This window comes from Salvelinus alpinus, chromosome 13, assembly GCF_045679555.1.
Source record: "Salvelinus alpinus chromosome 13, SLU_Salpinus.1, whole genome shotgun sequence".
NCBI lineage: Eukaryota > Metazoa > Chordata > Actinopteri > Salmoniformes > Salmonidae > Salvelinus > Salvelinus alpinus.
This window is the reverse complement of record NC_092098.1, coordinates 42894925-42919885: the sequence shown is the minus strand read 5'-3', so window position 1 is coordinate 42919885 and position 24961 is coordinate 42894925. Positions and strand designations below refer to the sequence as shown.

At 43.3% G+C, this 24961-nt stretch overlaps 1 protein-coding gene across 19 annotated transcripts in view; it reads left to right on the top strand.

Moving 5' to 3' along the window:
• Positions 1–24961, top strand: part of tcf7 (transcription factor 7) — a 69163-nt gene that overhangs the window by 27883 nt on the left and 16319 nt on the right. For all 19 annotated transcript variants that reach the window (XM_071339432.1, XM_071339430.1, XM_071339431.1 and 16 more), the window contains exons 4-5: positions 19898–20021; positions 24323–24410. In XM_071339432.1, the coding sequence (XP_071195533.1) occupies positions 19898–20021; positions 24323–24410 (212 nt within the window). The remainder of the gene's footprint in view (positions 1–19897; positions 20022–24322; positions 24411–24961) is intronic.

The following is a 24961-nucleotide window of genomic DNA, read 5'->3' as shown; positions in this document are numbered from 1 at the left end:
TAGCGAAGGGGATGAATACATATGCACACACCACTTTTCTGTTTTTTATTTTTGACAAGTTATTTTTTTGCATTTCACTTCACCAATTTGGACTATTTTGTTCATGTCCATTACATGAAATCCAAATAAAAATCAATTTAAATTACAGGTTGTAATGCAACCAAATAGGAAAAACGCCAAGGGGGGTGAATACTTTTGCAAGGCACTGTAGATAGATAGGTAGATAGGTAGATACTGTAGATAGATATATAGATACTATAGATAGATATATAAATAGATACTATAGATATATATATAAATATATACTGTAGATAGATACTATAGATAGGTATTATAGATAGACAGAAACTATAGATAGATAGATAGATAGATAGATAGATAGATAGATAGATAGATAGATAGATAGATAGATAGATAGATAGATAGATAGATAGATAGATAGATAGATAGATACTGTAGATAGATAGATACTGTAGATAGATATATAGATTGATACTGTAGATAGATATATAGATTGATACTGTAGATAGATACTGTAGATAGATATATAGATAGATACTGTAGATAGATATATAGATTGATACTGTAGATAGATATATAGATAGATACTGTAGATAGATATATAGATTGATACTGTAGATAGATATATAGATTGATACTGTAGATAGATATATAGATTGATACTGTAGATAGATATATAGATTGATACTGTAGATAGATATATAGATTGATACTGTAGATAGATATATAGATAGATACTGTAGATAGATATATAGATAGATACTGTAGATAGATATATAGATTGATACTGTAGATAGATATATAGATTGATACTGTAGATAGATATATAGATAGATACTGTAGATAGATATATAGATAGATACTGTAGATAGATATATAGATAGATACTGTAGAAAGATAGGACTTGGGCGTGTGTAGCTGCCTAAACGCTGTTCCGTGGTGAAGGAAGTCTCTGATGAACTCCACCAACGGAGTGGAGCAGAGACCAGGCTTGCGTAGTTGCGTGCCTTTATTTGTTTGCTGAAATCCATACTTTTTAAATAAACGTTAATCAAATACAACCACCGACTGTTTTCTCATTGCTTTTGCTCTAAGATGGCAACTCAGCGCAAATGCGAATGTGCCAATTGAATCTCAACAAGGAAACAGTCGGTGGTTGTATGGAATTCAGCAAACAAAGAATGGCAAGTAAATACAGAGCATAAACATAGGTACAAGGTAAGCATTTTATAATTATTATTTTTTAAGTATTCACCTTGGGTAAATCGATGTAGTCAGAGCTAAATTCGACAAAGCCTGTCTCTGCTCCACTCCGTTAGGTAGACTTCATCAGAAACTTCCTTCACACTGAAATGGAGTCTAGTCAGCTAAGGTGTGTGTGGACTGTTTGTGCTGGTTTTGAATGGATTGATCCATTGATTTTAGCAATAGCCATTGAACTGAGCAGCTGAAAGCAGAATCAGGGACAGGGTAGATTTCATCAGGGGTGGTGGGTCTCGTTTCAATCAGCACTAGTTTGTTTGTGCCTCTATGAAGAGCAGGGAGTTCAGGGTTGAGTTAGACAGTCAGCTAGACATACAGTGTTCATCTTCATCAGCAGTAAAGTGCAGGGTGTTGAGAGCTACGCTGTAATAACTGTGACAGCTAAATGGAGTCTTATAGAAGAATGTTCTGATTGGTCACTTGCCTCAGGCCTCTTTTGTCCACAAATGATCTGTTTATCTCACTTCACTGGGTGGGGGAGAACCAACCCCTCCTCCTTATTTACTTACTCCTCCTTCCTCACTTCCCCTCCAATATCATCCTCATCTATCATCCTCATCTATCATCCTCTATCATCATCCTCTATCATCCTCCTCTATCACCCTCTTCTATCATCCTCCTCGATCGTCCTCCTCTATCATCATCTTCTATCATCCTCTTCTATCACCCTCCTCTATCACCCTCTTCTATCATCCTCCTCTATCATCCTCGATCATCCTCCTCTATCATCCTCCTCTATCATCCTCTTCTATCATCCCCTTCTATCACCCTCCTCTATCACCCTCTTCTATCATCCTCCTCTATCATCCTCCTCTATCATCCTCTTCTATCACCCTCCTCTATCACCCTCTTCTATCATCCTCCTCTTTCACCCTCTTCTATCATCCTGTATCATCCTCTTCTATCACCCTCCTGTATCATCCTCTTCTATCACCCTCCTCTATCACCCTCTTCTATCATCCTCCTCTATCACCCTCTTCTATCATCCTCCTCTATCATCCTCTTCTATCACCCTCCTCTATCATCCTCTTCTATCACCCTCCTGTATCACCCTCTTCTATCACCCTCCTCTATCACCCTCTTCTATCATCCTCCTCTATCATCCTCCTCTATCATCCTCCTCTATCATCCTCCTCTATCATCCTCTTCTATCACCCTCTTCTATCATCCTCCTCTATCACCCTCCTCTATCATCCTCCTCTATCATCCTCTTCTATCATCCTCCTATATCAGCCTCTTCCATCACCCTCCTCTATCACCCTCCTCTATCACCCTCTATCACCCTCTTCTATCACCCTCTTCTATCACCCTCCTCTATCACCCTCCTCTATCACCCTCTTCTATCACCCTCTTCTATCATCCTCCTCTATCATCCTCTTCTATCACCCTCCTCTATCACCCTCCTCTATCATCCTCCTCTATCATCCTCTTCTATCACCCTCCTCTATCATCCTCTTCTATCACCCTCCTCTATCATCCTCTTCTATCACCCTCCTCTATCATCCTCCTGTATCATCCTCTTCTATCACCCTCCTCTATCACCCTCTTCTATCATCCTCCTCTATCACCCTCCTCTATCATCCTCCTCTATCATCCTCCTCTATCATCCTCCTCTATCAACCTCTTCTATCATCCTCCTCTATCATCCTCCTCTATCATCCTCCTCTATCACCCTCCTCTATCATCCTCCTCTATCATCCTCTTGTATCACCCTCTTCTATCACCCTCCTCTATCATCCTCTTCTATCACCCTCCTCTATCATCCTCTTCTATCACCCTCTTCTATCACCCTCCTCTATAATCCTCTTCTATCACCCTCCTCTATCATCCTCTTCTATCACCCTCCTCTATCATCCTCCTCTATCACCCTCCTCTATCATCCTCCTCTATCATCCTCTTCTCTGATAGAAAGAAGAACCTCATCTCTAATCTCAAATCAGTGGAGCTCTCTGACTAGACAGAAAGACTTCAGAGACATTCACATTGCTTTGTTTGTAAACACGGGAAAGCAGAGTATACCATTTACACTTTATAGACTGATTCATGGCACGGGAACTTGGGGTGGAGTTTACACAATTCGGTCATGTCATTCTGAGGGGAAGTGTTGAGATATCTGAACTGAAAGTGACCTCTTGGACTGAAACAGTTACCACTTCCATACTATGACAAATGTAGTCCAAAGTTCAGAGTGGAAGTACAGTGCCCCCACCCACCCCCCCACCCCCCATCAAAGACACTCCTCTCTTCTCCCAGTCCTTTGATGTTCCCACCATTTAATAAAGAGCCCAGTAAGTGGTGTGTAGAGTAGAGGACACTCTGGCATACCCCACCCCTACCCTGCCCTGCGGTGCACTGGACCAACCCTCCCTGACAGATCCCCAACCCACACACACAACACACACACACTCCTGGAGACCCAGTAGCAGACCCCGCTAGGTCTTATCATGTGAGGGGGAGCTACAGAGGGCTGTCGTGTGACTCTGTAATTAGTATGTTGGTGGGCGGCTCACTGAGGATTGAGACAGCCAAGCAGTAGCCATGCTGAGGGAAGGTCTGACTGGTAAACCAGATAGAGGACTGGTGCCTAACTTACCATGCCTTACACCTCTGGGTATTATTTCACTTTCTTAGGGACGAGATCACCCCTCTCTCTGTCTTTTCGCTCTCCTGTCTCTCCCTCTCTTCTCTCCCTCTCTTCTCTCCCACCCCCCTCTTCTCATCTCTTCTCTCTCTCTCTCACCCCCTCTTCTCAGCTCTTCTCACCCCCCTCTTCTCTCCTTCTCACCCCCTCTTCTCATCTCTTCTCACCCCCTCATCTCTTCTCACCCCCTCTTCTCATCTCTTCTCATCTCTTCTCACCCCCACTTCTCATCTCTTCTCACCCCCCTCTTCTCTCCTTCTCACCCCCTCTTCTCATCTCTTCTCACCCCCTCATCTCTTCTCACCCCCTCTTCTCATCTCTTCTCACCCCCCTCTTCTCTCCTCTCTTCTCCATTTCTCTCTCTAATGCCAGAGCCCTCAGCTTTCTTGTACTTTTCTAGAACAAGGATGACAGTGATACAATATAGAGGGGGTTTTCATTGACAAAGGAAGTTGTGATCAGTTTTAGAAGTCAATAAGTCTAATGATAATAGTATATTTTTAGTTCATGGCAGGGTTTTTTGATATGCTGTGGTATTTCCCAGTGGGCTGCCAAGTCTGCTTTCAGAAACATGCTGTGAGTGAAAGCTGTCCCAGCCGCCGTAGAGGACAGGTTTCACTATGACTCACACAGTGCTGAATGTATAGTCTGTTGAACACCATTACAGTCAGACCATTCAACCACTGACTGACGGGATTTGATTCAAAGGGGATCTTTAAGAACATTTTGAAGGGGGATCTTTACCCTGTAAAGTTAAAGGGTGGATTCACAAAAGGTCACGTGCGTTATATGGGACTCAGACCGTGGTTCCAACCCCATTCCCTACCACAGCCCCCAATGAGGTCAGAGACTACGGTCCATATGGAAGTGTTGACATTTCACACAAACAATGAACACCCAATAATAACCAGACACGTCATACTTTCAGCTTATGGTCCGGGTCTGAGTACAGAACACCACTAGAGAAACAAATATGTCTGGGTCTCTGTGTTAAAAGGTTGACCTATTGTGTTGATAAACCATAAAGAGGAGGAAGTGTGTGTTTTCACCAAGACTTCTGACTTCTGTGGTCATCTCATTTCCCTTAATTCTGCGTCAATATTTTGGTTACGGATGACTCCTCTGATGATATGAACAGGAAGACCATTAGTTCAAATAGCCGCGGGAACTAGTTTGGGGGTGTGGGGCTGACCTTTTTTCAACAACGTGGGGGGGGGGGGGGGGGTTGGTCTTCAGACGGCTGTATCAGTCCGCTAATACAGGACTAGTAAAGGCTCAGTGCACTGCTTTTGTGAGACACCCTCAGCACCCCTACTTCCTGCAACTATGTTAGTTAAGTTTTAAAGCACGACCATTTAAAGACTATTTCAGTGGAGCTGAACACATCTGTATTGTTGTCTGTCTGTGCTCATTTAGATTGAGATGGTTAGTCTGCATGTTTGTACAGTGGGTTGGCCTGTCCGTCTGTCCCCCAGTCCCATCTATTGTTAAATTAGAGACAGCATGGCTCTGCAATGGAGCATTTCCATAGTGCTGCACAGAGGTGACACTCTGCCCCACCAACATAGCCCAGCATCTGCCCCACCAACATAGCCCAGCATCTGCCCCACCAACATAGCCCAGCATCTGCCCCACCAACATAGCCCAGCATCTGCCCCACCAACATAGCCCAGCATCTGCCCCACCAACATAGCCCAGCATCTGCCCCACCAACATAGCCCAGCATCTGCCCCACCAACATAGCCCAGCATCTGCCCCACCAACATAGCCCAGCATCTGCCCCACCAACATAGCCCAGCATCTGCCCCACCAACATAGCCCAGCATCTGCCCCACCAACATAGCCCAGCATCTGCCCACCAGCATAGATGTCCACAGTGTTGTGTGTGTGTGTGTGTGTGCGTGTTTTAGTCTTTATACATGGCTGCGTTCAGTGCGTTGTTATGTCTGCCTGGGCTTTGATGTTCTCAAACCTCCAACTAAGTGGTGCTCATTTTGGGTAACTCTGGAGAGACACAATCACTTCCAGATTGGGCCTCCTACTCTGTGTGATTGGCTGTTGTTGGTGCTATAATGGCAGGGAGTGTCAGTGACAGGGGAAGGGACGCTAGGAGTACTTCTGCCTGACCGTCAGCCACTGGACATGGACCCTGGGCACTGGATATACACATAGGGTACACACACACATATGGAGAACACATCACAGGAGGTTGGTGGCGCAAATACATCATGGTTTCCATGTGTTTGATGCCATTCCATTCACTCCACTCCAGCCATTACTATGAGCCTTCCTCCCCTCAGCAGCCTCCTGTGGAACACATGTATGCACAAACACACCCTACTGGGCACACTACGTCATATCAATGTGGTTAATTGGGTAATATTTGGTGCTGACGTTGATCAATGAGATTGCAACCTATATTCACCCACTCAAAAAGACAGCCAAAAGTTAGTTGAATTTCTAATGTGTTATCACTATGCTTTCAACCATCTAAAAGCACAACCAAATTCCAGTGGAAAAACCAATGTCAAATTTTTGGTTTATTTATACAACAGATTGATGTGTTATCACTGTACATCTAATAGCAGAACCAAATGACCAGGGTTGCAGTTGAGATTACATTACAAGTACATGGTGATCAACTGTGAAGCCCTGCACAGACCTGCACAGACCTATGTATGCTATCTTGAAAATCCTCGCTTTATGATTACAGTGCATAAGAAATGTATAGTTACAGTAACTCATTTTAAGGTTGAATTAGGGCTGCACAATTAATCAAATTCACATAAAATGATTAATATTGGCATGCGCAATATCCATATCGCAAGAGATCCATATCACATGCAATATTTTAAAACGGCACTCAACCGTGTGTAAAATATTTTAAAACGGCACTCAACCGTGTGTAAAATATTTTAAAACGCCACTCAACCGTGTGTAAAATATTTTAAAACGCCACTCAACCGTGTGTAAAATATTTTAAAACGTGTGTAACGTCAGTTTTTATAGTTTACTCTGTTTTTGTTCTCCTCTTGTGGCTGCTTCCCACACACACACCAAGCACCGCCCCCTATTACTCAGGTTGCGCAGTTCTTCCTCCTCGGTCTTATATCCCTTCCATACTTTTTCTGCCAACTTTACCATACCCCCAACTTTTTTCAGACTTTTCTTTATATCTTAAAGGTATTGGCGATATTAAAACCAAAACGTTTGATTTCTGACCTAACAACCTAGTAATCATTTCGGTTAAGTTATGCCTACGGCTTAGTATGAAACGTAGCCATAATTGGCATTCACTACGCTAGGCATGTCACTTCGCCCATCTCTTGGCACAGCTCACCATTAAGCATGCACTGTTTTCTTAACCACACCTGGATGGATCCAGAAAGAATGACTGTGTTAATAAATATCACTGAATGATGAAAATAATGCAATAAAGTAGGCTAATGCAATTGAAGGCATGTATCAAATTGTTGTTGACTGAAACTCCCAAAGTTATCCAATCGTTGTAATACGTTTTAAGCAATAGCCTACCTGCTTCAGGCTGCGTGTGGTCAACCAGATGATAATTTCAGCACCACTTTGATTGGGAAAGCGCCATCATCCTGCTATGAGACAAGCGTGGGGAATCGTCTTGATGAATCAATCAATGACAGATTTTAGTTTTTTGGATATTGGTTAGGCTACAATTAGGCTGGGGAAATGTTAGCTAAATTGAGGTGAGTGCTGCTCAGATCATCTTGCCAGCATGTTATATAAGTAGTTTAACAAGTGGATTATTTTGCTCTTCACTCCAGCCACTTATTAGCCTAGGCCTACTCCCGACCAAAGCCTCCCGACCAAAGACTTGTTTTAATCAATGGGATTTTGTTTCACTGAATCTCCGTCTGTACATTTGGTTAATAAGGAGGTGGTATAGCTCGTCTATTAGTTTGCTAATCTGTCACTGATCAGAAACATTTAGCTTGCAATAATGGAGTCTAAATCAAGTGTAGGTCAATTTATTTAGTCTAAATCAAGTGTAGGCCAATTTATTTAGTCTAAATCAAGAGTAGGCCAATTTATTTAGTCTACATCAAGAGTAGGCCAATTTATTTAGCCTAAATCAAGAGTAGGCCAATTTATTTAGTCTAAATCAAGTGTATGCCAATTTATTTAGTCTAAATCAAGTGTAGGCCAAGACTAGGTGCCACTGACGTAGTCTGGCTTTAATTACAGTTTGTCTACAAATGAATTATTGATATGTTGGATTAATGTCTCTTTCTCAACCAAAAATCAAAGTTAAAGAACAGGACTAAATCAAATCAAACTTGAAAGGCACTTTTAAATGCAAATTTTTTGGTTGAGATGGAGACGTGAATCCAACATAATAATAATTAATTTGTAGAACTGGAATTAAAGGCAGACTAAGTCAGTGGTACAGATGGAACTATCCAAGCAGAAGATACATCTCCTTCAAATGCTGATATTTGGTTGCGTTGACAACTAAACACAATACAATATAAATTATTATCATTACATTTGAAATCAACCAGAGCTTGAAACCTTAGGCTTATTGTATTGTCTATTTCTGTTGAATTCTGGGTTGAATTGAAACAATCGCTGGTGATGACTTTGCAAATGCTACAGTGGCTTCAGAAAGTATTCATGCCCCTTGACTTATTCCACATGTTTTGTTGTATATTTCTTTTTTTCTCACACATCTACACATAATAGCCCTTAATGACAAAGTGAAAACATGTTTTTAGAAATGTTTGCAAATGTATTGAAAATGAAATACAGAAATATCTAATTTACATAAGTATTCCCACCACTGAGTCAATACTTTGTAGAAGCAACTTTGGCAGCAATTACAGCTGTCAGTCTTTCTGGGTAAGTCTCTTAGAGCTTTGAGTCTTTCTGGGTAAGTCTCTAAGAGCTTTGAGCCTTTCTGGGTAAGTCTCTAAGAGCTTTGCACACCTGGATTGTATAATATTTGCACATAATTTTTCAGAAAATTCTTCAAGCTCTGTCAAGTTGGTTGCTGTGTCAGGGTTGTGTGCGGCGAAGTAGCAGAGTCAAATGCAGGACACCAGTGTTGAGCGAAACACAAAACGTTTACTCAAAAATTTCAGCAAAATTCCACAACGGGAATAATTACAAAACATATAAGAAATAACAACAACCACTAACGTAACAAACAATCACGGACAAAACAGAAATGAAAGCCAGAGGGTTAAATAGGGAACATAATAGGGGAATTGAAACCAGGTGTGTATAATACAGACAAAACAAAACGAAACAGAAAAATGGATCGGTGGTGACTAGAAAGCCGGTGACGTCGACCGCCGAACACCACCCGAACAAGGAGAAGGGCCGACTTCGGCGGAAGTCGTGACATGCTGATCATTGCTAGACAGCCATTTTCAAGTCTTGACATAGATTCAAGACGATTTAACTCAAAACTGTAACTAGGCCACACAGAAACATTCAATGTCATATTGGTAAGCAACTCCAGTGTAGATTTGACCTTGTGTTTTGGGTTATTGTCCTGCTAAAATGTGAATTTGTCTCCCAGGAAAGCAGACTGAACCAGGTTTTCCTCTAGGATTTAGCCTGTGCTTAGCTCTATTCCGTTTCTTTTTATCCTAAAAAACTCCATAGTCCATGCCGATGACAAGCCTACCCATAACATGATGCAGCCACCACCATGCTTGAAAACATTGGCCTCATGGTGAAATCCCTGAGCAGTTTCCTTCCTCTCTGCCAACTGAGTTAGGAAGGACGCCTGTATCTTTGTAGTGACTTGGTCTATTGATACACCACAAAAAGTCTAATTAATAACTTCACCATGCTCAAAGGGATACTCAATGTCTTATTTTTTCTTTTTTTCCCCATCTACCAATAGGCAGTGGTGTAAAGTACCTCAGTAAAAATACTTTAAAATAACTACTTAAGTCGTTTTTGGGGGTATCTGTACTTTACTATTTATATTTTTGACACCCAAAAGTACTCGTTACATTTTGAATGCTTAGCAGGACAGGAAAATGGTCTAATTCACGCACTTATCAAGCGAACATCCCTGGTTATCCCTACTGCCTCTGATCTGGCACTCACTAAACACAAATGCTTCATTTGTAAATTACGTCTGAGTGTTGAACTGTACCCCTGGCTATCCGTAAATTAAAAAAACAAGAAAAACGTGTTGTTTGGTTTGCCTAATATAAGAAATGTTTCATGATTTATACTTTTACTTTTGATACTTAAGTACATTTCAAACCAAATACTTTTAGACTTTTACTCAAGTAGTATTTTACTTGGTGACTTTTACTTGAGTCATTTTCTTTTAAGGTATCTTTACTTTTACTCAAGTATGACAATTGGGTAATTTTTCCACCACTGCCAATAGATGCCCTTCTTTGTGAGGCATTGGAAAACCTCCCTGGTCTTTGTGGTTGAATCTGTGTTTGAAATTCACTGCTGGTTTGAAGGACCTTACAGATAATTGTATGTGTGGGGTACAGCGATGAGGTAGTCATTCAAAAATCATGTTAAACACTATTATTGGACACAGAGTGAGTCCATGCAACTAATTATGTGTCACGCCCTGACCTTAGAGATCCTTTTTATGTCTCTATTTTGGTTGGTCAGGGCGTGAGTTTGGGTGGGCATTCTATGTCTAGTGTTCTATGTTGTTCTATGTTTTGTATTTCTATTTGTTTGGCCTGGTATGGTTCCCAATCAGAGGCAGCTGTCTATCGTTGTCTCTGATTGAGAACCATACTTAGGTAGCCTGTTCCCACCTGTGTTTGTGGGTAGTTGTTTTCTGTTTTGTGTGTATACCTTGCAGAACTGTTCGTTTTGTTGGTTTTTGTTCAAGTGTTTCGTATTTATTAAAAGTAATATGGACACTTACCACGCTGCACCTTGGTCCTCTTCTCCTTCTCCCGACGACGTTCGTTACATTATGTGACTTGTTTTGTACACCTGAAGTTATTTCGGCTTGTCATAACAAAGGGGTTGAATACTTATTGACGCAAGACATTTCAGCTTTTCATTTTTTATTAATTTCTTTAAAAAATATATTTAAAAAAGAAACATTATTCCACTTTGACATTATAGGGTATTGTGTGTAGGCCAGTAACATCTCAAATGTAACACAACAAAATGTGGAAGAAGTAAAGGAGTGTAAAGACTTTGTGAAGGCAGTGTAAAGTTGATGAGATATGAGTGATAAAGTTACATTTCATCTGCTCTGTTAAACCTGCCCTTTGGAATGACTTTGATAGGAACCGTGAATATATGTAGTTATTAAGTGGAGATCTCTCAGCAATCATTGTCAGGCACATTGGTAATAGTCAGGGACTAATATCATAGCTAAACAGAGCTGTTAAAACCCTGGATAGGAGCCCAAAGTGGAGCTGTAGATTGATCAATTATTTTTTCTGATAGTGGATATAACCTTGAAGATCTGACATTGTTTTAAAGGTCCAAATTCAACATATTTTATACAAGCTTTGTCTATGTTGACATTTGGTTACCACGATGACGTAATCTTGTGGTAGAAATTTCACCTCAAAACAACAGTTTATGTGGATTACATTTTTCAAATCCAATGTATTTTCCACGTAGATTCCACATCACAATACGTTGACAATGTTGATTTAACCAGTTTGTGCCCAGTGGGACACATTCATAAACACATCCACGCAAGCACACACACACACACACACACACGCACATACATGCATACACACATATACAAATGTCCAAACAGCATCACTCTTATCCACAACAGCCTTCTACTTGTTGTTGTTTTACTGTCTCAGTCTTTTTATAGAACCTTAAACTTAATCATCCACTCTTAAAATGATTTCCATCCCTGGCTGACCTGTATCCATATATAGCACACAGCCAGTTCCAGGATCAAACAGGATGTAAATGTCTCAGGTCTCATTCTGACGACTTTCTTTGCCCCTTCAGCCAGCCCTTTCACTCTCATACAGTCAGGTGTGGGTAATTTTCCCCTCTATACCACTGCTCGCACACAAACCTGAGGGTGTGTGTATGAGTAATGCCTAGTGCAGGTTATCTCACAGCGCCACCACAGCAAGGCTCTGGCTCAGTGTGGCGCTGGTACAGTGGATGGGTTAACAGTCACATCTGTCGCCCTCCTGCTCATCTGTGTACTTGCCTGTCTGTGTCTGCATCCCAGCCACTCAACTTGGGATTTCACAGATAGACTACACTGTATGTCGTACAGTGGGAACAGGGTCTGTAACGTAATGAACAGTACATGACATTACAACCATAGCAGTTTTCTGTACTTAACACAACGGCACTTCATGGGTACTTGCAACTGATTCACGTGTGAAGTGAGTGTTTTATTAGTGCTATTTTATCTTTTATCTTAATTCATGACAATGTTACAAAACTACAAATGAACAACATGACTCTGATTTGGATTTTACCTCTCTTTTTTTACCTTTATTTATACAGGTAAGTCGATTAAGAACAATGTCTTTTTTTTATCTACTTGAAAGCACCAAACAAGACCATTCAATCCAAATGATTGTAGCTCATTCAACCTTGATATATAGCAGAGGGGCTAGATGATGAACAACGGAGAAGTGAGTGTGTTTAATGTATCAACGATGAAATAGAGAGATTAAAGACGTTACTCTCAAAGCACTCTGGCCGTGCTCCGAACAGGACCCCTAATTTCCGCTTCAAAAAAACCTTCTTAGGTCTGTGAACACCAAAGAATACATTATGTGTAAAGTGTTTCATCAGCATAGGGAATGAAGCGGCAGAGACATGGGTCAAGGTGTAGCCTATTGGCCGTCGGGGGGGAAGGTCATCATCCATCATTAATTCCCAGTGATGTCTCAAACACCATTACCTCTTATTTAACACCGGATTCCTGTTCAAACACAACCCCGCCAGATAAAAGGCAATATCAATATGCTAATATATGTCCTTTTAAGTGAAATTAGATTACTGAAGGATGAGCGCAGTGCGTTTGCCGTACTTTAAAAGGTTTAATATCTAATTGGAATTTTGTCTTTGATGTTATCAGAGACCAAAGATTTAGATACGAGTTAGATTGAAGTCTTGAGTTAATTCACCTTTCTGTGAGTGTGAGTGTGTGTGTGGGGGGGGGGGGGCATATTTGTGTGCACTCGCTCCTATGCGTGTATCCCGTTACAACGACAGAAACAGAATTATGTCTAAGTTGTGTGTGGGGGGGTGGGGGGGGGGGTTTAAATAGAGGGAGGATGATAATCATTTGGTCTCTGTGAGTGTGTAGAAAAGGAACACACATAGAAAACCACTTCAAGGATGGCTAATTGCCTTTAGGAAGGCAGAAATGTAAATATTGTGTGGCTATAATGTTATGATGATACATCACCCTCAGACCTTGGAACAGAACCAGTGGTCCTGGAGGGGGGGAGGGGGGGGGGGGGGGGGAGGGAGGGAGGGAGGGAGAGAGGGAGAGAGGGAGAGAGAGAGAGAGAGAGAGAGAGAGAGAGAGAGAGAGAGTGGTTATTGTTGTTACTGTTGTCCCATTGACAATATTGATTATTATTATGTTAATATTGTAAATCTCCAAAGTAAGCTTTGGTAATATGTACATCGTTACGTCATGCCAATAAATCAATTTGAATTGAATTGAGAGAGAAAGAGAGAGCTACACAAAGAGAGAGAGTGAGCGAGAGCTTTGGCAATGTTAACATATGTTTCCCATGCCAATAAAGCCCCTTCACTCCTGAATATACTGTAGACCCCCCCCCCCTCCCTCTCTCTCTCAATTCAGTTTCTATTTTAGGGCTTTATTGGCATGGGAATCATATGTTAACATTGCCAAAGGAATGTAGATAATAAACAATAGTGAAATAAATGTAAAAAAATTACAGTAAACATTACACTCACAAAACATCCAAAAGAATAAAGACATTTCAAATGTCATATTATGTGCAAATAGTTAACGTACAAAAGGGAAGATAAATAAACATAAATATGGGTTGTATTTACAATGGTGCATGTTCTTCTTGTGGCAACAGGTCACACATCTTGCTCCTGTGATGGCATACTGTGGTATTTCACCCAGTAGATATGGGAGTTTATCCAAATTGGGTTAGTTTTCTCATTCTTTGTGGATCTGTGTAATCTGAGGGAATTATGTGTCTCTAATATGGTCATACATTTGGCAGGAGGTCAGGAAGTGCAGCTCAGTTTCCATCTCATTTTTAATTGGGTCGGCAGCTAGCCTAGTGGTTAGAGGCAGGTAGCCTAGTGGTTAGAGCGTTGGACTAGTAACTGAAAGGTTGCAAGATCGAATCCCCGAGCTGACAAGGTAAAAATCTTGTTGTTCTGCCCCTGAACAAGGCTGTTTACCCACTGTTCCTAGGCGGTCATTGTAAATAAGAATTTGTTCTTAACTGAATTGCCTAGTTAAATAAATAAATTAAATGTATGGGCAGTGCACATAGCCTGTCTTCTCTTGAGAGCCAGGTCTGCCTATGGCGGCCTTTCTCAATAGCAAGGCTATGCTCACTGAGTCTGTACATAGTCAAAGGTTTCCTTAAGTTTGGGTCAGTCACAGTGTTCAGCTATTCTGCCACTGTGTACTCTCTGTTTAGGGCCAAATAGCATTCTAGTTTGCGCAGTTTTTTGTTAATTCTTTCTTTGTTAATTCTTTAATTCTAATTATTTTAAGTAATTATCTTTATGTTTTCTCATGATTTTGGTTGGGTCTAATTGTGTTTCTGTCCTTGGGCTCTGTGGGGTCTGTTTGTGAACAGAGCCCCAGAACCAGCTTGCTTAGGGGACTCTGTAGGTGATGGCTTTGTTAAGGAAGGTTTGGGAATCGCTTCCTTTTAGGTGGTTGTAGAATTTAACTGCTCTTTTCTGGATTTTGATAATTAGTGGGTATCGGCCTAATTCTGTTCTGCATGCATTATCTGGTGTTTTACCTTGTACACAGAGGATGTTTTTGCAGAATTCTGCATGCAGAGTCTCAATTTGGTGTCTGTCCCATTTTGTGAATTCTTGGTTGGTGAGCGGACCCCAGACCTCACAACCATAAAGGGCAATGGGTTCTATAACTGATTCAAGTATTTTTAGCCAGATCTTAATTGGTATGTCGAATTCTATGTTCCTTTGATGGCATAGAAGGCCCTTCTGGCCTTATCTCTCTGATTTCTCACAGCTTTGTGGAAGTTAACTTTGGCGCCGATGTTTAGGCCGAGGTATGTATAGTTTTTTTGTGTGCTCTAGGGCAACATGTTCTAGATGGAATTTGTATTTGTTGTCCTGGCAACTGGACCATTACTTTTGTCTTACTGAGATTTCCTGTCAGGGTCCAGGTCTGACAGAATCTGTGCAGAAGATCTAGGTGCTTCTGTAGGCCCTCCTTGTTGGGGACAGACGCACCAGATCATCAGCAAACAGTAGACATTTGACTTCAGATTCTAGTAGGTTGAAGCCGGGGGCTGCAGACTTTTCTAGTGCCCTCGCCAATTCGTTGATATATATGTGGAAGAGGGTGGGGCTTAAGCTGCATCCCTGTCTCACCCCACGGCCCTGTGGAAAGACATTTCTATTTTATTTTATTTCACCTTTATTTAACCAGGTAGGCCAGTTGAGAACAAGTTGTCATTTACAACTGCGACCTGGCCAATATAAAGCAAAGCAGTGCGACAAAAACAACAACACAGAGTTACACATGGGATAAACAAACGTACAGTCAGTAACACAATAGAAAAATCTGTATACAGTGTGTGCAAATGAAGTAAGGAGGTAAGGCAATAAATAGGCCATAGTGGCGAAGTAATTACAATTTAGCAATTAACACTGGAGTGACAGATGTGCAGATGAGGATGTGCAAATAGAAATACTGGTGTGCAAAAGAGCAGAAAAACAAAAACAAATATGGGATGAGGTAGGTAGTTGGTTGGATGGGCTATTTACAGATGGGCTGTGTACAGCTGCAGCGATCGGTAAGCTGCTCTGACAGCTGACGCTTAAAGTTAGTGAGGGAGATATAAGTCTCCAACTTCCGTGATTTTTGCAATTCGTTCCAGTTATTGGCAACAGAGAACTGGAAGGAAAGGCGGCCAAAGGAGGTGTTGGCTTTGGGGATGACCAGTGAAATATACCTACTGGAGCGTGTGCTACAGGTGGGTGTTGCTATGGTGACCAGTGAGCTGAGATAAGGCAGAGCTTTACCTAGCAACGAATATGTAGCAAGGACCAGCCTACGAGAGCATACAGGTCACAGTGGTGGGTAGTATATGGGGCTTTGGTGACAAAACGGATGGCACTGTGATAGACTGCATCCAATTTGCTGAGTAGAGTGTTTGAGGCTATTTTGTAAATGACATCGCCAAAGTCAAGGATCGGTAGGATAGTCAGTTTTACCAGGGTATGTTTGGCAGCATGAGTGAAGGAGGCTTTGTTGCGAAATAGGAAGCCGATTCTAGATTTAATTTTGAATTGGAGATGCAGGGATAGGCGTCCCGTCAACGGGACAGTTGTAAATCATGCAGCGCCTTCTGTCACCATCGCAGATTTTAGAGGAACAACAAATGTTGGTACATATAAGTGTCTTATATCGGCTGAAAGCTTAAATTCTTGTTAATATAACTGCACTCTCCAATTTACAGTAGCTATTACTGTGAAAAAATGCCATGCTATTGTTTGAGGAGAGCTCCTAACAACAAAACACTTTTTTCACCTCGATAGGTTTGTTAAATTCACGTCTGAAGGTGAAATTTGTACATACATTCTGAAATCTTGGTCTGATTTATCATCCAAAGGGTCCCAGAGATAACATGAAGTGTCGTTTTGTTAGATAAAATCCTTCATATCCTAAAGAGGTCCATATAGCATGCACGATCGATTTTGTATTTCCACTCGTTCAATTTGCAAAGAAAGGAATCTGTGAAAATCTAACCCTAAACGTTGTTTCAACCAGTCAAATCACATTCATATATATTCCTCAGAGATCCTAGAACGTAACCAGACTTCACTATATCATTAGGGGTGTAGTATGTCCTATAGGACACCCTATTTGTTCAGAGAGCGAGTCCTTCATGGCACACCGATGACGTGGGCAGTCTTCACTTGATCGACACTAAATTTGTCAAATAAGCACCAATCGGGGTCAAACAAAGCTAGCTAGATAGCCAATGAGCTGGGCTTTACTGGAGTATTTACGGAAACCCTGTATCTGTCGCAAAATGTAGCTGCTAACCTTGTGCAACAGCATGCCTTTTCCTTTTGGACAAAAATTATAAGAATATTCAGAGTTATGAGGTTATGAAAACTGGTTGTTTTGCAAATGTTGAGCTTATAATATGGCTACTAATACTGGAAAAGCTAAATCAAAGTCCAAGTATACAGATTTGACAATATTCTTGCAGAAAATTGTTATATAAATGCAAATGTCTCCTTCTCGATTTGCCTAAATGTACCTGGCTGATTTCACAATAAATGTCATGTAGTTCGCTCATACTTCAAGTTATCCGTCTGAAACTTTGCACATACACTGCCGCCATCTTGTGGACACCATCGGAATTACAACCAGAGTGATGGTTAGAAGTGGGACCTTTCTGTTGCATTTCAAAAAGGTATTCTTTGTATTTTCTTCTACCAGATCTATTGTATTATATTCTCCTACATTCGATTCACATGTCCACAAACTTCAAAGTGTTTCCTTTCAAATGGTACCAAGAATATGCATATCCTTGCTTCAGGGCCTGAGCTACAGGCAGTTCGATTTTGGTATGTCATTTTAGGCGAAAATTGAAAAAAATTCGTCTGGAAGGAGAGTTTAGAGTCTAGCCAGACACCTAGGTATTTATAGTTGTCCGCATATTCTAAGTCAGAACCGTCCAGAGTAGTGATGCTAGTCGGGCAGGCGGGTGCGGGCAGCGATCGGTTGAAGAGAATGCATTTCTTTTACTACCATTTAAGAGCAGTTGGAGGCCACAGAAGGAGAGTTGTAATGGCATTGAAGCTCGTTTGGAGGTTTGATAACACAGCGTCCAAAGAAGGGCCAGATGTATACAGAATGGTGTCGTCTGCTTAGAGGTGGATCAAAGAATCACCCGCAGCAAGAGCGACATCATTGATGTATACAGAGAAGAGAGTCGGCCCGAGAATTGAACCCTGTGGCACCCCCATAGAGACTGCCAGAGGTCCGGACAACAGGCCCTCCAATTTGACACACTGACTCTATCTGAGAAGTAGTTAGTGAACCAGGCGAGGTAGTCATTAGAGAAACCAAGGCTGTTGAGTCTGCCGATAAGAATACGGTGATTGACAGAGTCGAAAGCCTTGGCCAGGTCGATGAATACGGCTGCACAGGACTGTCTTTTATTGATGGCGGTTATGATATCCTTTAGGACCTTGAGCGTGGCTGAGGTGCACCCATGACCAGCTCGGAAACCAGATTGCATAGTGGAGAAGGTACGGTGGGATTCGAAATGTTCGGTGATCTGTTTGTTCACTTGGCTTTCGAAGACTTTAGAAAGGCAGGGCAGGATTGATATAGGTCTGTAACAGTTTGGGTCTAGAGTGTGTCCCCTTTTGAAGAGGGGGATGACCGCAGCAGCTTTCCAATCTTTAGGAATCTCAGACGATATGAAAGAGAGGTTGAACGGACTAGTAATAGGGGTTGCAACAATGGCGGCGGATAATTTTAGGAAGAGAGGGTCCAGATTGTCTAGCCCAGCTGATTTGTAGGGATCCGGATTTTGCAGCTCTATCAGAACATCAGCTGTCTGGATTTGGGCCAAGGAGAAGAAGGGGGGCTTGGGCCAGTTTCTGCGTTGTTGTTTGTGTACATGGATTTTATAATGTCGTATGTTTGTGTCCCAACACCACTTTCCATCAATTTGTATTGCCGACCCTCATGCGAAATTGAGTCAAAAGCTTTTTTTGAAATCGACAAAGCATGAGAAGACTTAGCCTTTGTTTTGGTTTGTTTTGTTTTGTTTGTTTGTCAATTATGGTGTACAGGGTGAATACGTTCTCTATCATATGGCAATTTGGTAAAAAAGCCAATTTGACATTTGCTCAGTACATTGTTTTCACTGAGGAAATGTACAAGTCTGCTGTTAATGATAATGCAGAGGATTTCCCCAAGGTTGCTGTTGATGCATATCCCACGGTAGTTATTGGGATACCTCTCTCTTTCTCTCTCAGCTCTGATGTTGTGTTGCTGTGTGTTTGGAACATTAAAAGTAGTGGTAGTATTTTGTTTTAGCTCTCCCACATCATACTGATGAGAACCAATGTTAAGAGGTTTAGATGTGATGTAATCAGGCGGGATAGGGGTAATGTTGAAAGTGGGTTTTAGTAATGTGTGTCGGCGCGCGTGGAAGGACTGCCTTAAAGTGATAAGGCATTCACTTTATAAAACAGCAGGGGGCCAATGTGAAGCCGGCCAGGCGAGCCTCAGCCTCTCTCTGTTGTGCTGCTGCTGGAGTCTTCAGAGCAGCAGAGAGAAACAGAAGTTTTCTGAAATATGTACATTCACATGAAAATCAATGCCTCAGCCAAACTTTCAAACACACACACACTGACAAAATATGAAAGGCTCTGCTATTGGAACTGTGTCCAAGAACGGGTGAATACCTCCAACATGGTAACCACTGTGACATATCATATGTCACACAGCATGCTGTTAACATTAGAAATAACTGGATTTCACCTAAGTTATTGAAAGCCATTTGTAAACAGAAACATGAAAGCAAACAAGCTCTCACGCAGCCTCCCTTGATCATCAAAGTCCTATCGATCAAATGTACCCCCACACCCTCCACCCCTCCACCCTCCACCCCTCCCCGAATCCCCAGCCAACCGAATGGGAGCAAATGTATTCTGCTTCCAAAGCACATCTGTTTGTTCCAAGCTATGCTTAAAATTACGTCTGTCTGTCTGTCTTTCTCTCTCTGTCTGTCTCCCCCTCACTCTCTGTTGCAGTCCAACAAAGTTTCAGTGGTCCAACAGTCTCACGGGATGCACCCCCTGACGTCCCTCCTGCCCTACAGCAACGACCACTTCAACCCCAGCCCCCCCCACCTGCCCACAGACATGAGTCAGAAAGGTAGGTCAACCTATCATCTCCCTCATCCTAACACACACCAGCCAGGCCAGTGGGAAAGACTTCTCCTGTCAGTCACCACAGCAGAGTAGTACAATCATCCTCTAACCTTCTCCTGTCAGTCACCACAGCAGAGTAGTACAATCATCCTCTAACCTTCTCCTGTCAGTCACCACAGCAGAGTAGTACAATCATCCTCTAACCTTCTACTGTCAGTCACCACAGCAGAGTAGTACAATCATCCTCTAGCCTTCTCCTGTCAGTCACCACAGCAGAGTAGTACAATCATCCTCTAACCTTCTACTGTCAGTCACCACAGCAGAGTAGTACAATCATCCTCTAGCCTTCTCCTGTCAGTCACCACAGCAGAGTAGTACAATCATCCTCTAGCCTTCTCCTGTCAGTCACCACAGCAGAGTAGTACAATCATCCTCTAACCTTCTACTGTCAGTCACCACAGCAGAGTAGTACAATCATCCTCTAGCCTTCTCCTGTCAGTCACCACAGCAGAGTAGTACAATCATCCTCTAGCCTCCTCCTGTCAGTCACCACAGCAGAGTAGTACAATCATCCTCTAGCCTTCTCCTGTCAGTCACCACAGCAGAGTAGTACAATCATCCTCTAGCCTTCTCCTGTCAGTCACCACAGCAGAGTAGTACAATCATCCTCTAACCTTCTACTGTCAGTCACCACAGCAGAGTAGTACAATCATCCTCTAGCCTTCTCATGTCAGTCACCACAGCAGAGTAGTACAATCATCCTCTAGCCTTCTCCTGTCAGTCACCACAGCAGAGTAGTACAATCATCCTCTAACCTTCTACTGTCAGTCACCACAGCAGAGTAGTACAATCATCCTCTAACCTTCTCCTGTCAGTCACCACAGCAGAGTAGTACAATCATCCTCTAGCTTTCTCCTGTCAGTCACCACAGCAGAGTACTACAATCATCCTCTAGCCTTCTCCTGTCAGTCACCACAGCAGAGTAGTACAATCATCCTCTAACCCCCCCATCCCCCACACACACACACACACACAAACTCCACCCCTGATTCCTGAGCTGCAGCAGTGGAGCCGTGTGGAGCCGAGCATCTGCAGCCCAGAGACAGGAGCTGCATCCTAAATGGCACCCTATTCCCTGTATAGTGCACTACTTATCACCAGAGCCCTATGCGCCCTGGCCAAAAGTAGTGCACTATGTAGGGAAAAGGGTGCCATTTGCGATGCCGGCTAGAGACAGGCCCTTCTTTCCAGGGAGCCGCCGGCTGTCCCACCACCGCACTTGAAGTGGTCCCATCCCCAAGAGGGGCTGCTTGCCACACAACCCCCCTCAAACACACACACGCACGCACGCACGCACGCACGCACACACACACACACACACACACACACACACACACACACACACACACACACACACACACACACACACACACACAGAGCTGGAAGCAATTAGGGTGACAATCACACAGGGCCATCCACAAGGTTCTGCTTAGGACGCTCTCACAGTCGCTCGCACACTTGGCTCACATAGTCACTCAGAGACTTCCACCCACCACGAGCTCTCCATCACTCTCCTCAACATCTCCTCACATGAGCTTACTACTCACATACAGAGAGATAGCGATGGACACGTGTTCAATTTCATTTTTATCAATTCTATAGATCTGATTCATTTTCAGTGGAAGGGAAAAACTACATTTGAACCCAAACACAGCTTTAATTAACGAGCTGAAGAAAATGTCCTCCTGTAGTGATCTGATGAAGACTGACCTGGGCTGAATAGCGATCAGTGTTGGAGTGTGGCCAAGACTGTGTCTGTCTGTCTGTCAGTACTACTGCCTGTGGTCAGAGAAAGGCCCTGAGGCAGGGGAAGAGAGTGAAGGCCCCTCTCACAGAGCAGTGCAGGGTAGCAGGCCCCAGCCCAGACAATCTGTCTCCAGCTGTGAATCCCCCTGCTCTGCCACTCCTTGTCTAGACTGGGGCTGGGCAGTGTAGTAGCTAAGTAACATGACAATGCCCAGGGGTGATGTGAGAGTTGATGCCAGTGACTCAGCCCATAATGAGAGGTCTAGGCCTCCCTGTACACACCTGATAGCTCCTAGTCCTTACCCCCTTCTCACACCCTCTCACCTCACCCCCTTAGCTCACACATAATCACATCACACCCCTCTTACCTGACACCTTACAGTGCAGGAAGCTCACATTTCACATCATACCTCATAATGCAGTGTACAGAGACCACAGCTGACAGAGTGTGAGTTTCCAGCAGCTTCTCTGACAATAGGCCCCTCACATACCCTCCATCCGTCTTCCTTTCCCTCACTCTGCCAGTCTGCCTGCATGTCAGTCAACCTGTCAGTCTGTCATTTCATCTGTCAGTCAGTGCATTCAGTACAGACCTGTACTATTAGTCATTCAGTGTGTCAACCATCATACCGAACCAAAGTCACACCATCTTGTCACATTTGTTCACGTGTGCAGTCGTCAGATGTGACTGTTTTGCTGCATTAGGGTGAAAAAGAGAGAAGTTGAATAGAAACCAAAACTACTGTACTGTACTGGGTTTTCACTTTGAGGCCTTTTCAGGGCACAGCACATGAGCTACTGGCCACTCATTTACAACTGTGATATGATAGCAGTTTCACTTATTGTGGTTTTGGTAACAGTAAAAGGTCATCAGTATTGAAATGCTATTTTAAACAGTATATTCTAACAACATCTTGGGGAGTTATCTGACTAACCAGTTTGATCTTTTACTGGTGACTGATTCTGGGTCTAATGTCATTTCACATATGTTTTTAAATGGTCATTCCAGGAGTATTTCATGTTGTTATTTACTGAATTAGTAGAGCAACAAAATAGGCAAAAAATGAATAACTGGAAGTTGAAGTTAAATGTAGATATTACTAGTCCAAAGTCATCAGAAGTTTGTGTGATGTAACTGTGTTTGGACTCTGGAGAGTAGAGACTGAGACTGAAAGCTGTTCTCTACACGAAGGACAGGGGCTTTTTCAGGAAGGGGTCTGGAGGGAGGGAGGGAGGGACGGGTCTGGAGGGAGGGAGGGAGGGACGGGTCTGGAGGGAGGGAGGGAGGGACGGGTCTGGAGGGAGGGAGGGGTCTGGAGGGAGGGAGGGACGGGTCTGGAGGGAGGGAGGGAGGGACGGGTCTGGAGGGAGGGAGGGGTCTGGAGGGAGGGAGGGACGGGTCTGGAGGGAGGGAGGGAGGGAGGGAGGGACGGGTCTGGAGGGAGGGAGGGAGGGACGGGTCTGGAGGGAGGGAGGGAGGGACGGGTCTGGAGGGAGGGAGGGGTCTGGAGGGAGGGAGGGACGGGTCTGGAGGGAGGGAGGGACGGGTCTGGAGGGAGGGAGGGAGGGACGGGTCTGGAGGGAGGGAGGGAGGGACGGGTCTGGAGGGAAGGATGAGAGTCAGGTTGACTCAGTCACATTCCAGTCCTTCAGATTTATAGATGGTCCAGTGCAGAAACAGGCCTACAGCAACGGCAAATTACAGTCATCTGCAGCATTCTTCTGTAACAAATATAGGTTACCTTCGGGTTGTGCTTAAGTGCTAGGTGCTCGCTGTTGACAAATGACTTCCTTTGAAAGGCACGGAGAAAGCCATTTTGTTTTGTGTCGGGACGCTGCTCTTTTATGTGGGCCCATCTCCATAATGGAAAACATCACATCTTCTCAGGAGCTTCTGACTGACTGACACATCATGGGATGGAACTTGGATCAAGATCCCTTTGTTATAAAGCTATTGTTGGTGGTGCGATGCAGGCAGCAGGGACCAAACAGTAAAACAGCTGGCCCAAGGAGAAGATGACAGAAGCTCAGAATGGCAATGTTATTTTCACAGGAGGCTGGCTGTTACAAAGGAGTGGAATGAAAGACCTAGTTCACAGAGTTTTTTTCCACTTCACTTGGTAGTGAGTCAGATGTACTGGATCAACAAGATGCTGGGGGCCTCTGGTGGAAACCTTTGACCTTAGTTCTCGTACATCTTACATCAACACCCCCTTGACCCTTCCAATTAGCTAGTGAGCACAAACACACATACATACACACAAACACACATACATACACACACACACACACACACATACATACACACAAACACACATACATACACACACACAGCAGGGATGTATGAGAATGGGGTGGTTGTGTGTGTATGCGTGTGTGTGCGCGTGTGTGTGTGTGACCTGTGTGTGTAATGGTAGGTGCCCAGCCAGGTAATGAGGCCCTTGCTGAGTCAGGGGCCCTGAGTTAATGAGCGTGTCTTCTCCTGCATGTCCCCTCCAGGCATTCACAGGCCCCAGTCCCAGGACATCTCAGGCTTCTACTCCCTACCCCCTGGCGGTGTAGGACAGATGCCCCCCTCCATGGGCTGGTAAGTCTTATGCAAACTCACACACACTCACATACTCTCTCGTACACACATGCATGGGCACACAGGCGGCAGGTAGCCTAGCGGTTAGAGCGTTGGGCCAGTAATCAAAAGGTCGCTGGTTCGAATAACCGAGCCAACAAGGTGAAAAATCTGGCGATGTGACCTTCGGCAAGGCACTTAACCCTAATTTGCTCCAGGGGCGCCTTAGTACTATGGCTGACCCTGTAAAACAACACATTTTACTGCACCTATCCTGTGTATGTGACGATAAAACATTATTATTTTACTATTCTTTTTTTACACAAACAGATACACACAAACACATACACCACACTGACCTGCACCACTGGCCCCTGCTAGCTACATCCACCAGTCCAGTCTCACCTAAGCCACTTTTATCGCATGGCAACCACTTCATCCCTCTATAGCAACCACCTTATCCCTCTATAGCAACCACTTCATCCCTCTATAGCAACCACTTCATCCCTCTATAGCAACCACTTCGTCCCTCTATAGCAACCACTTCGTCCCTCTATAGCAACCACTTCGTC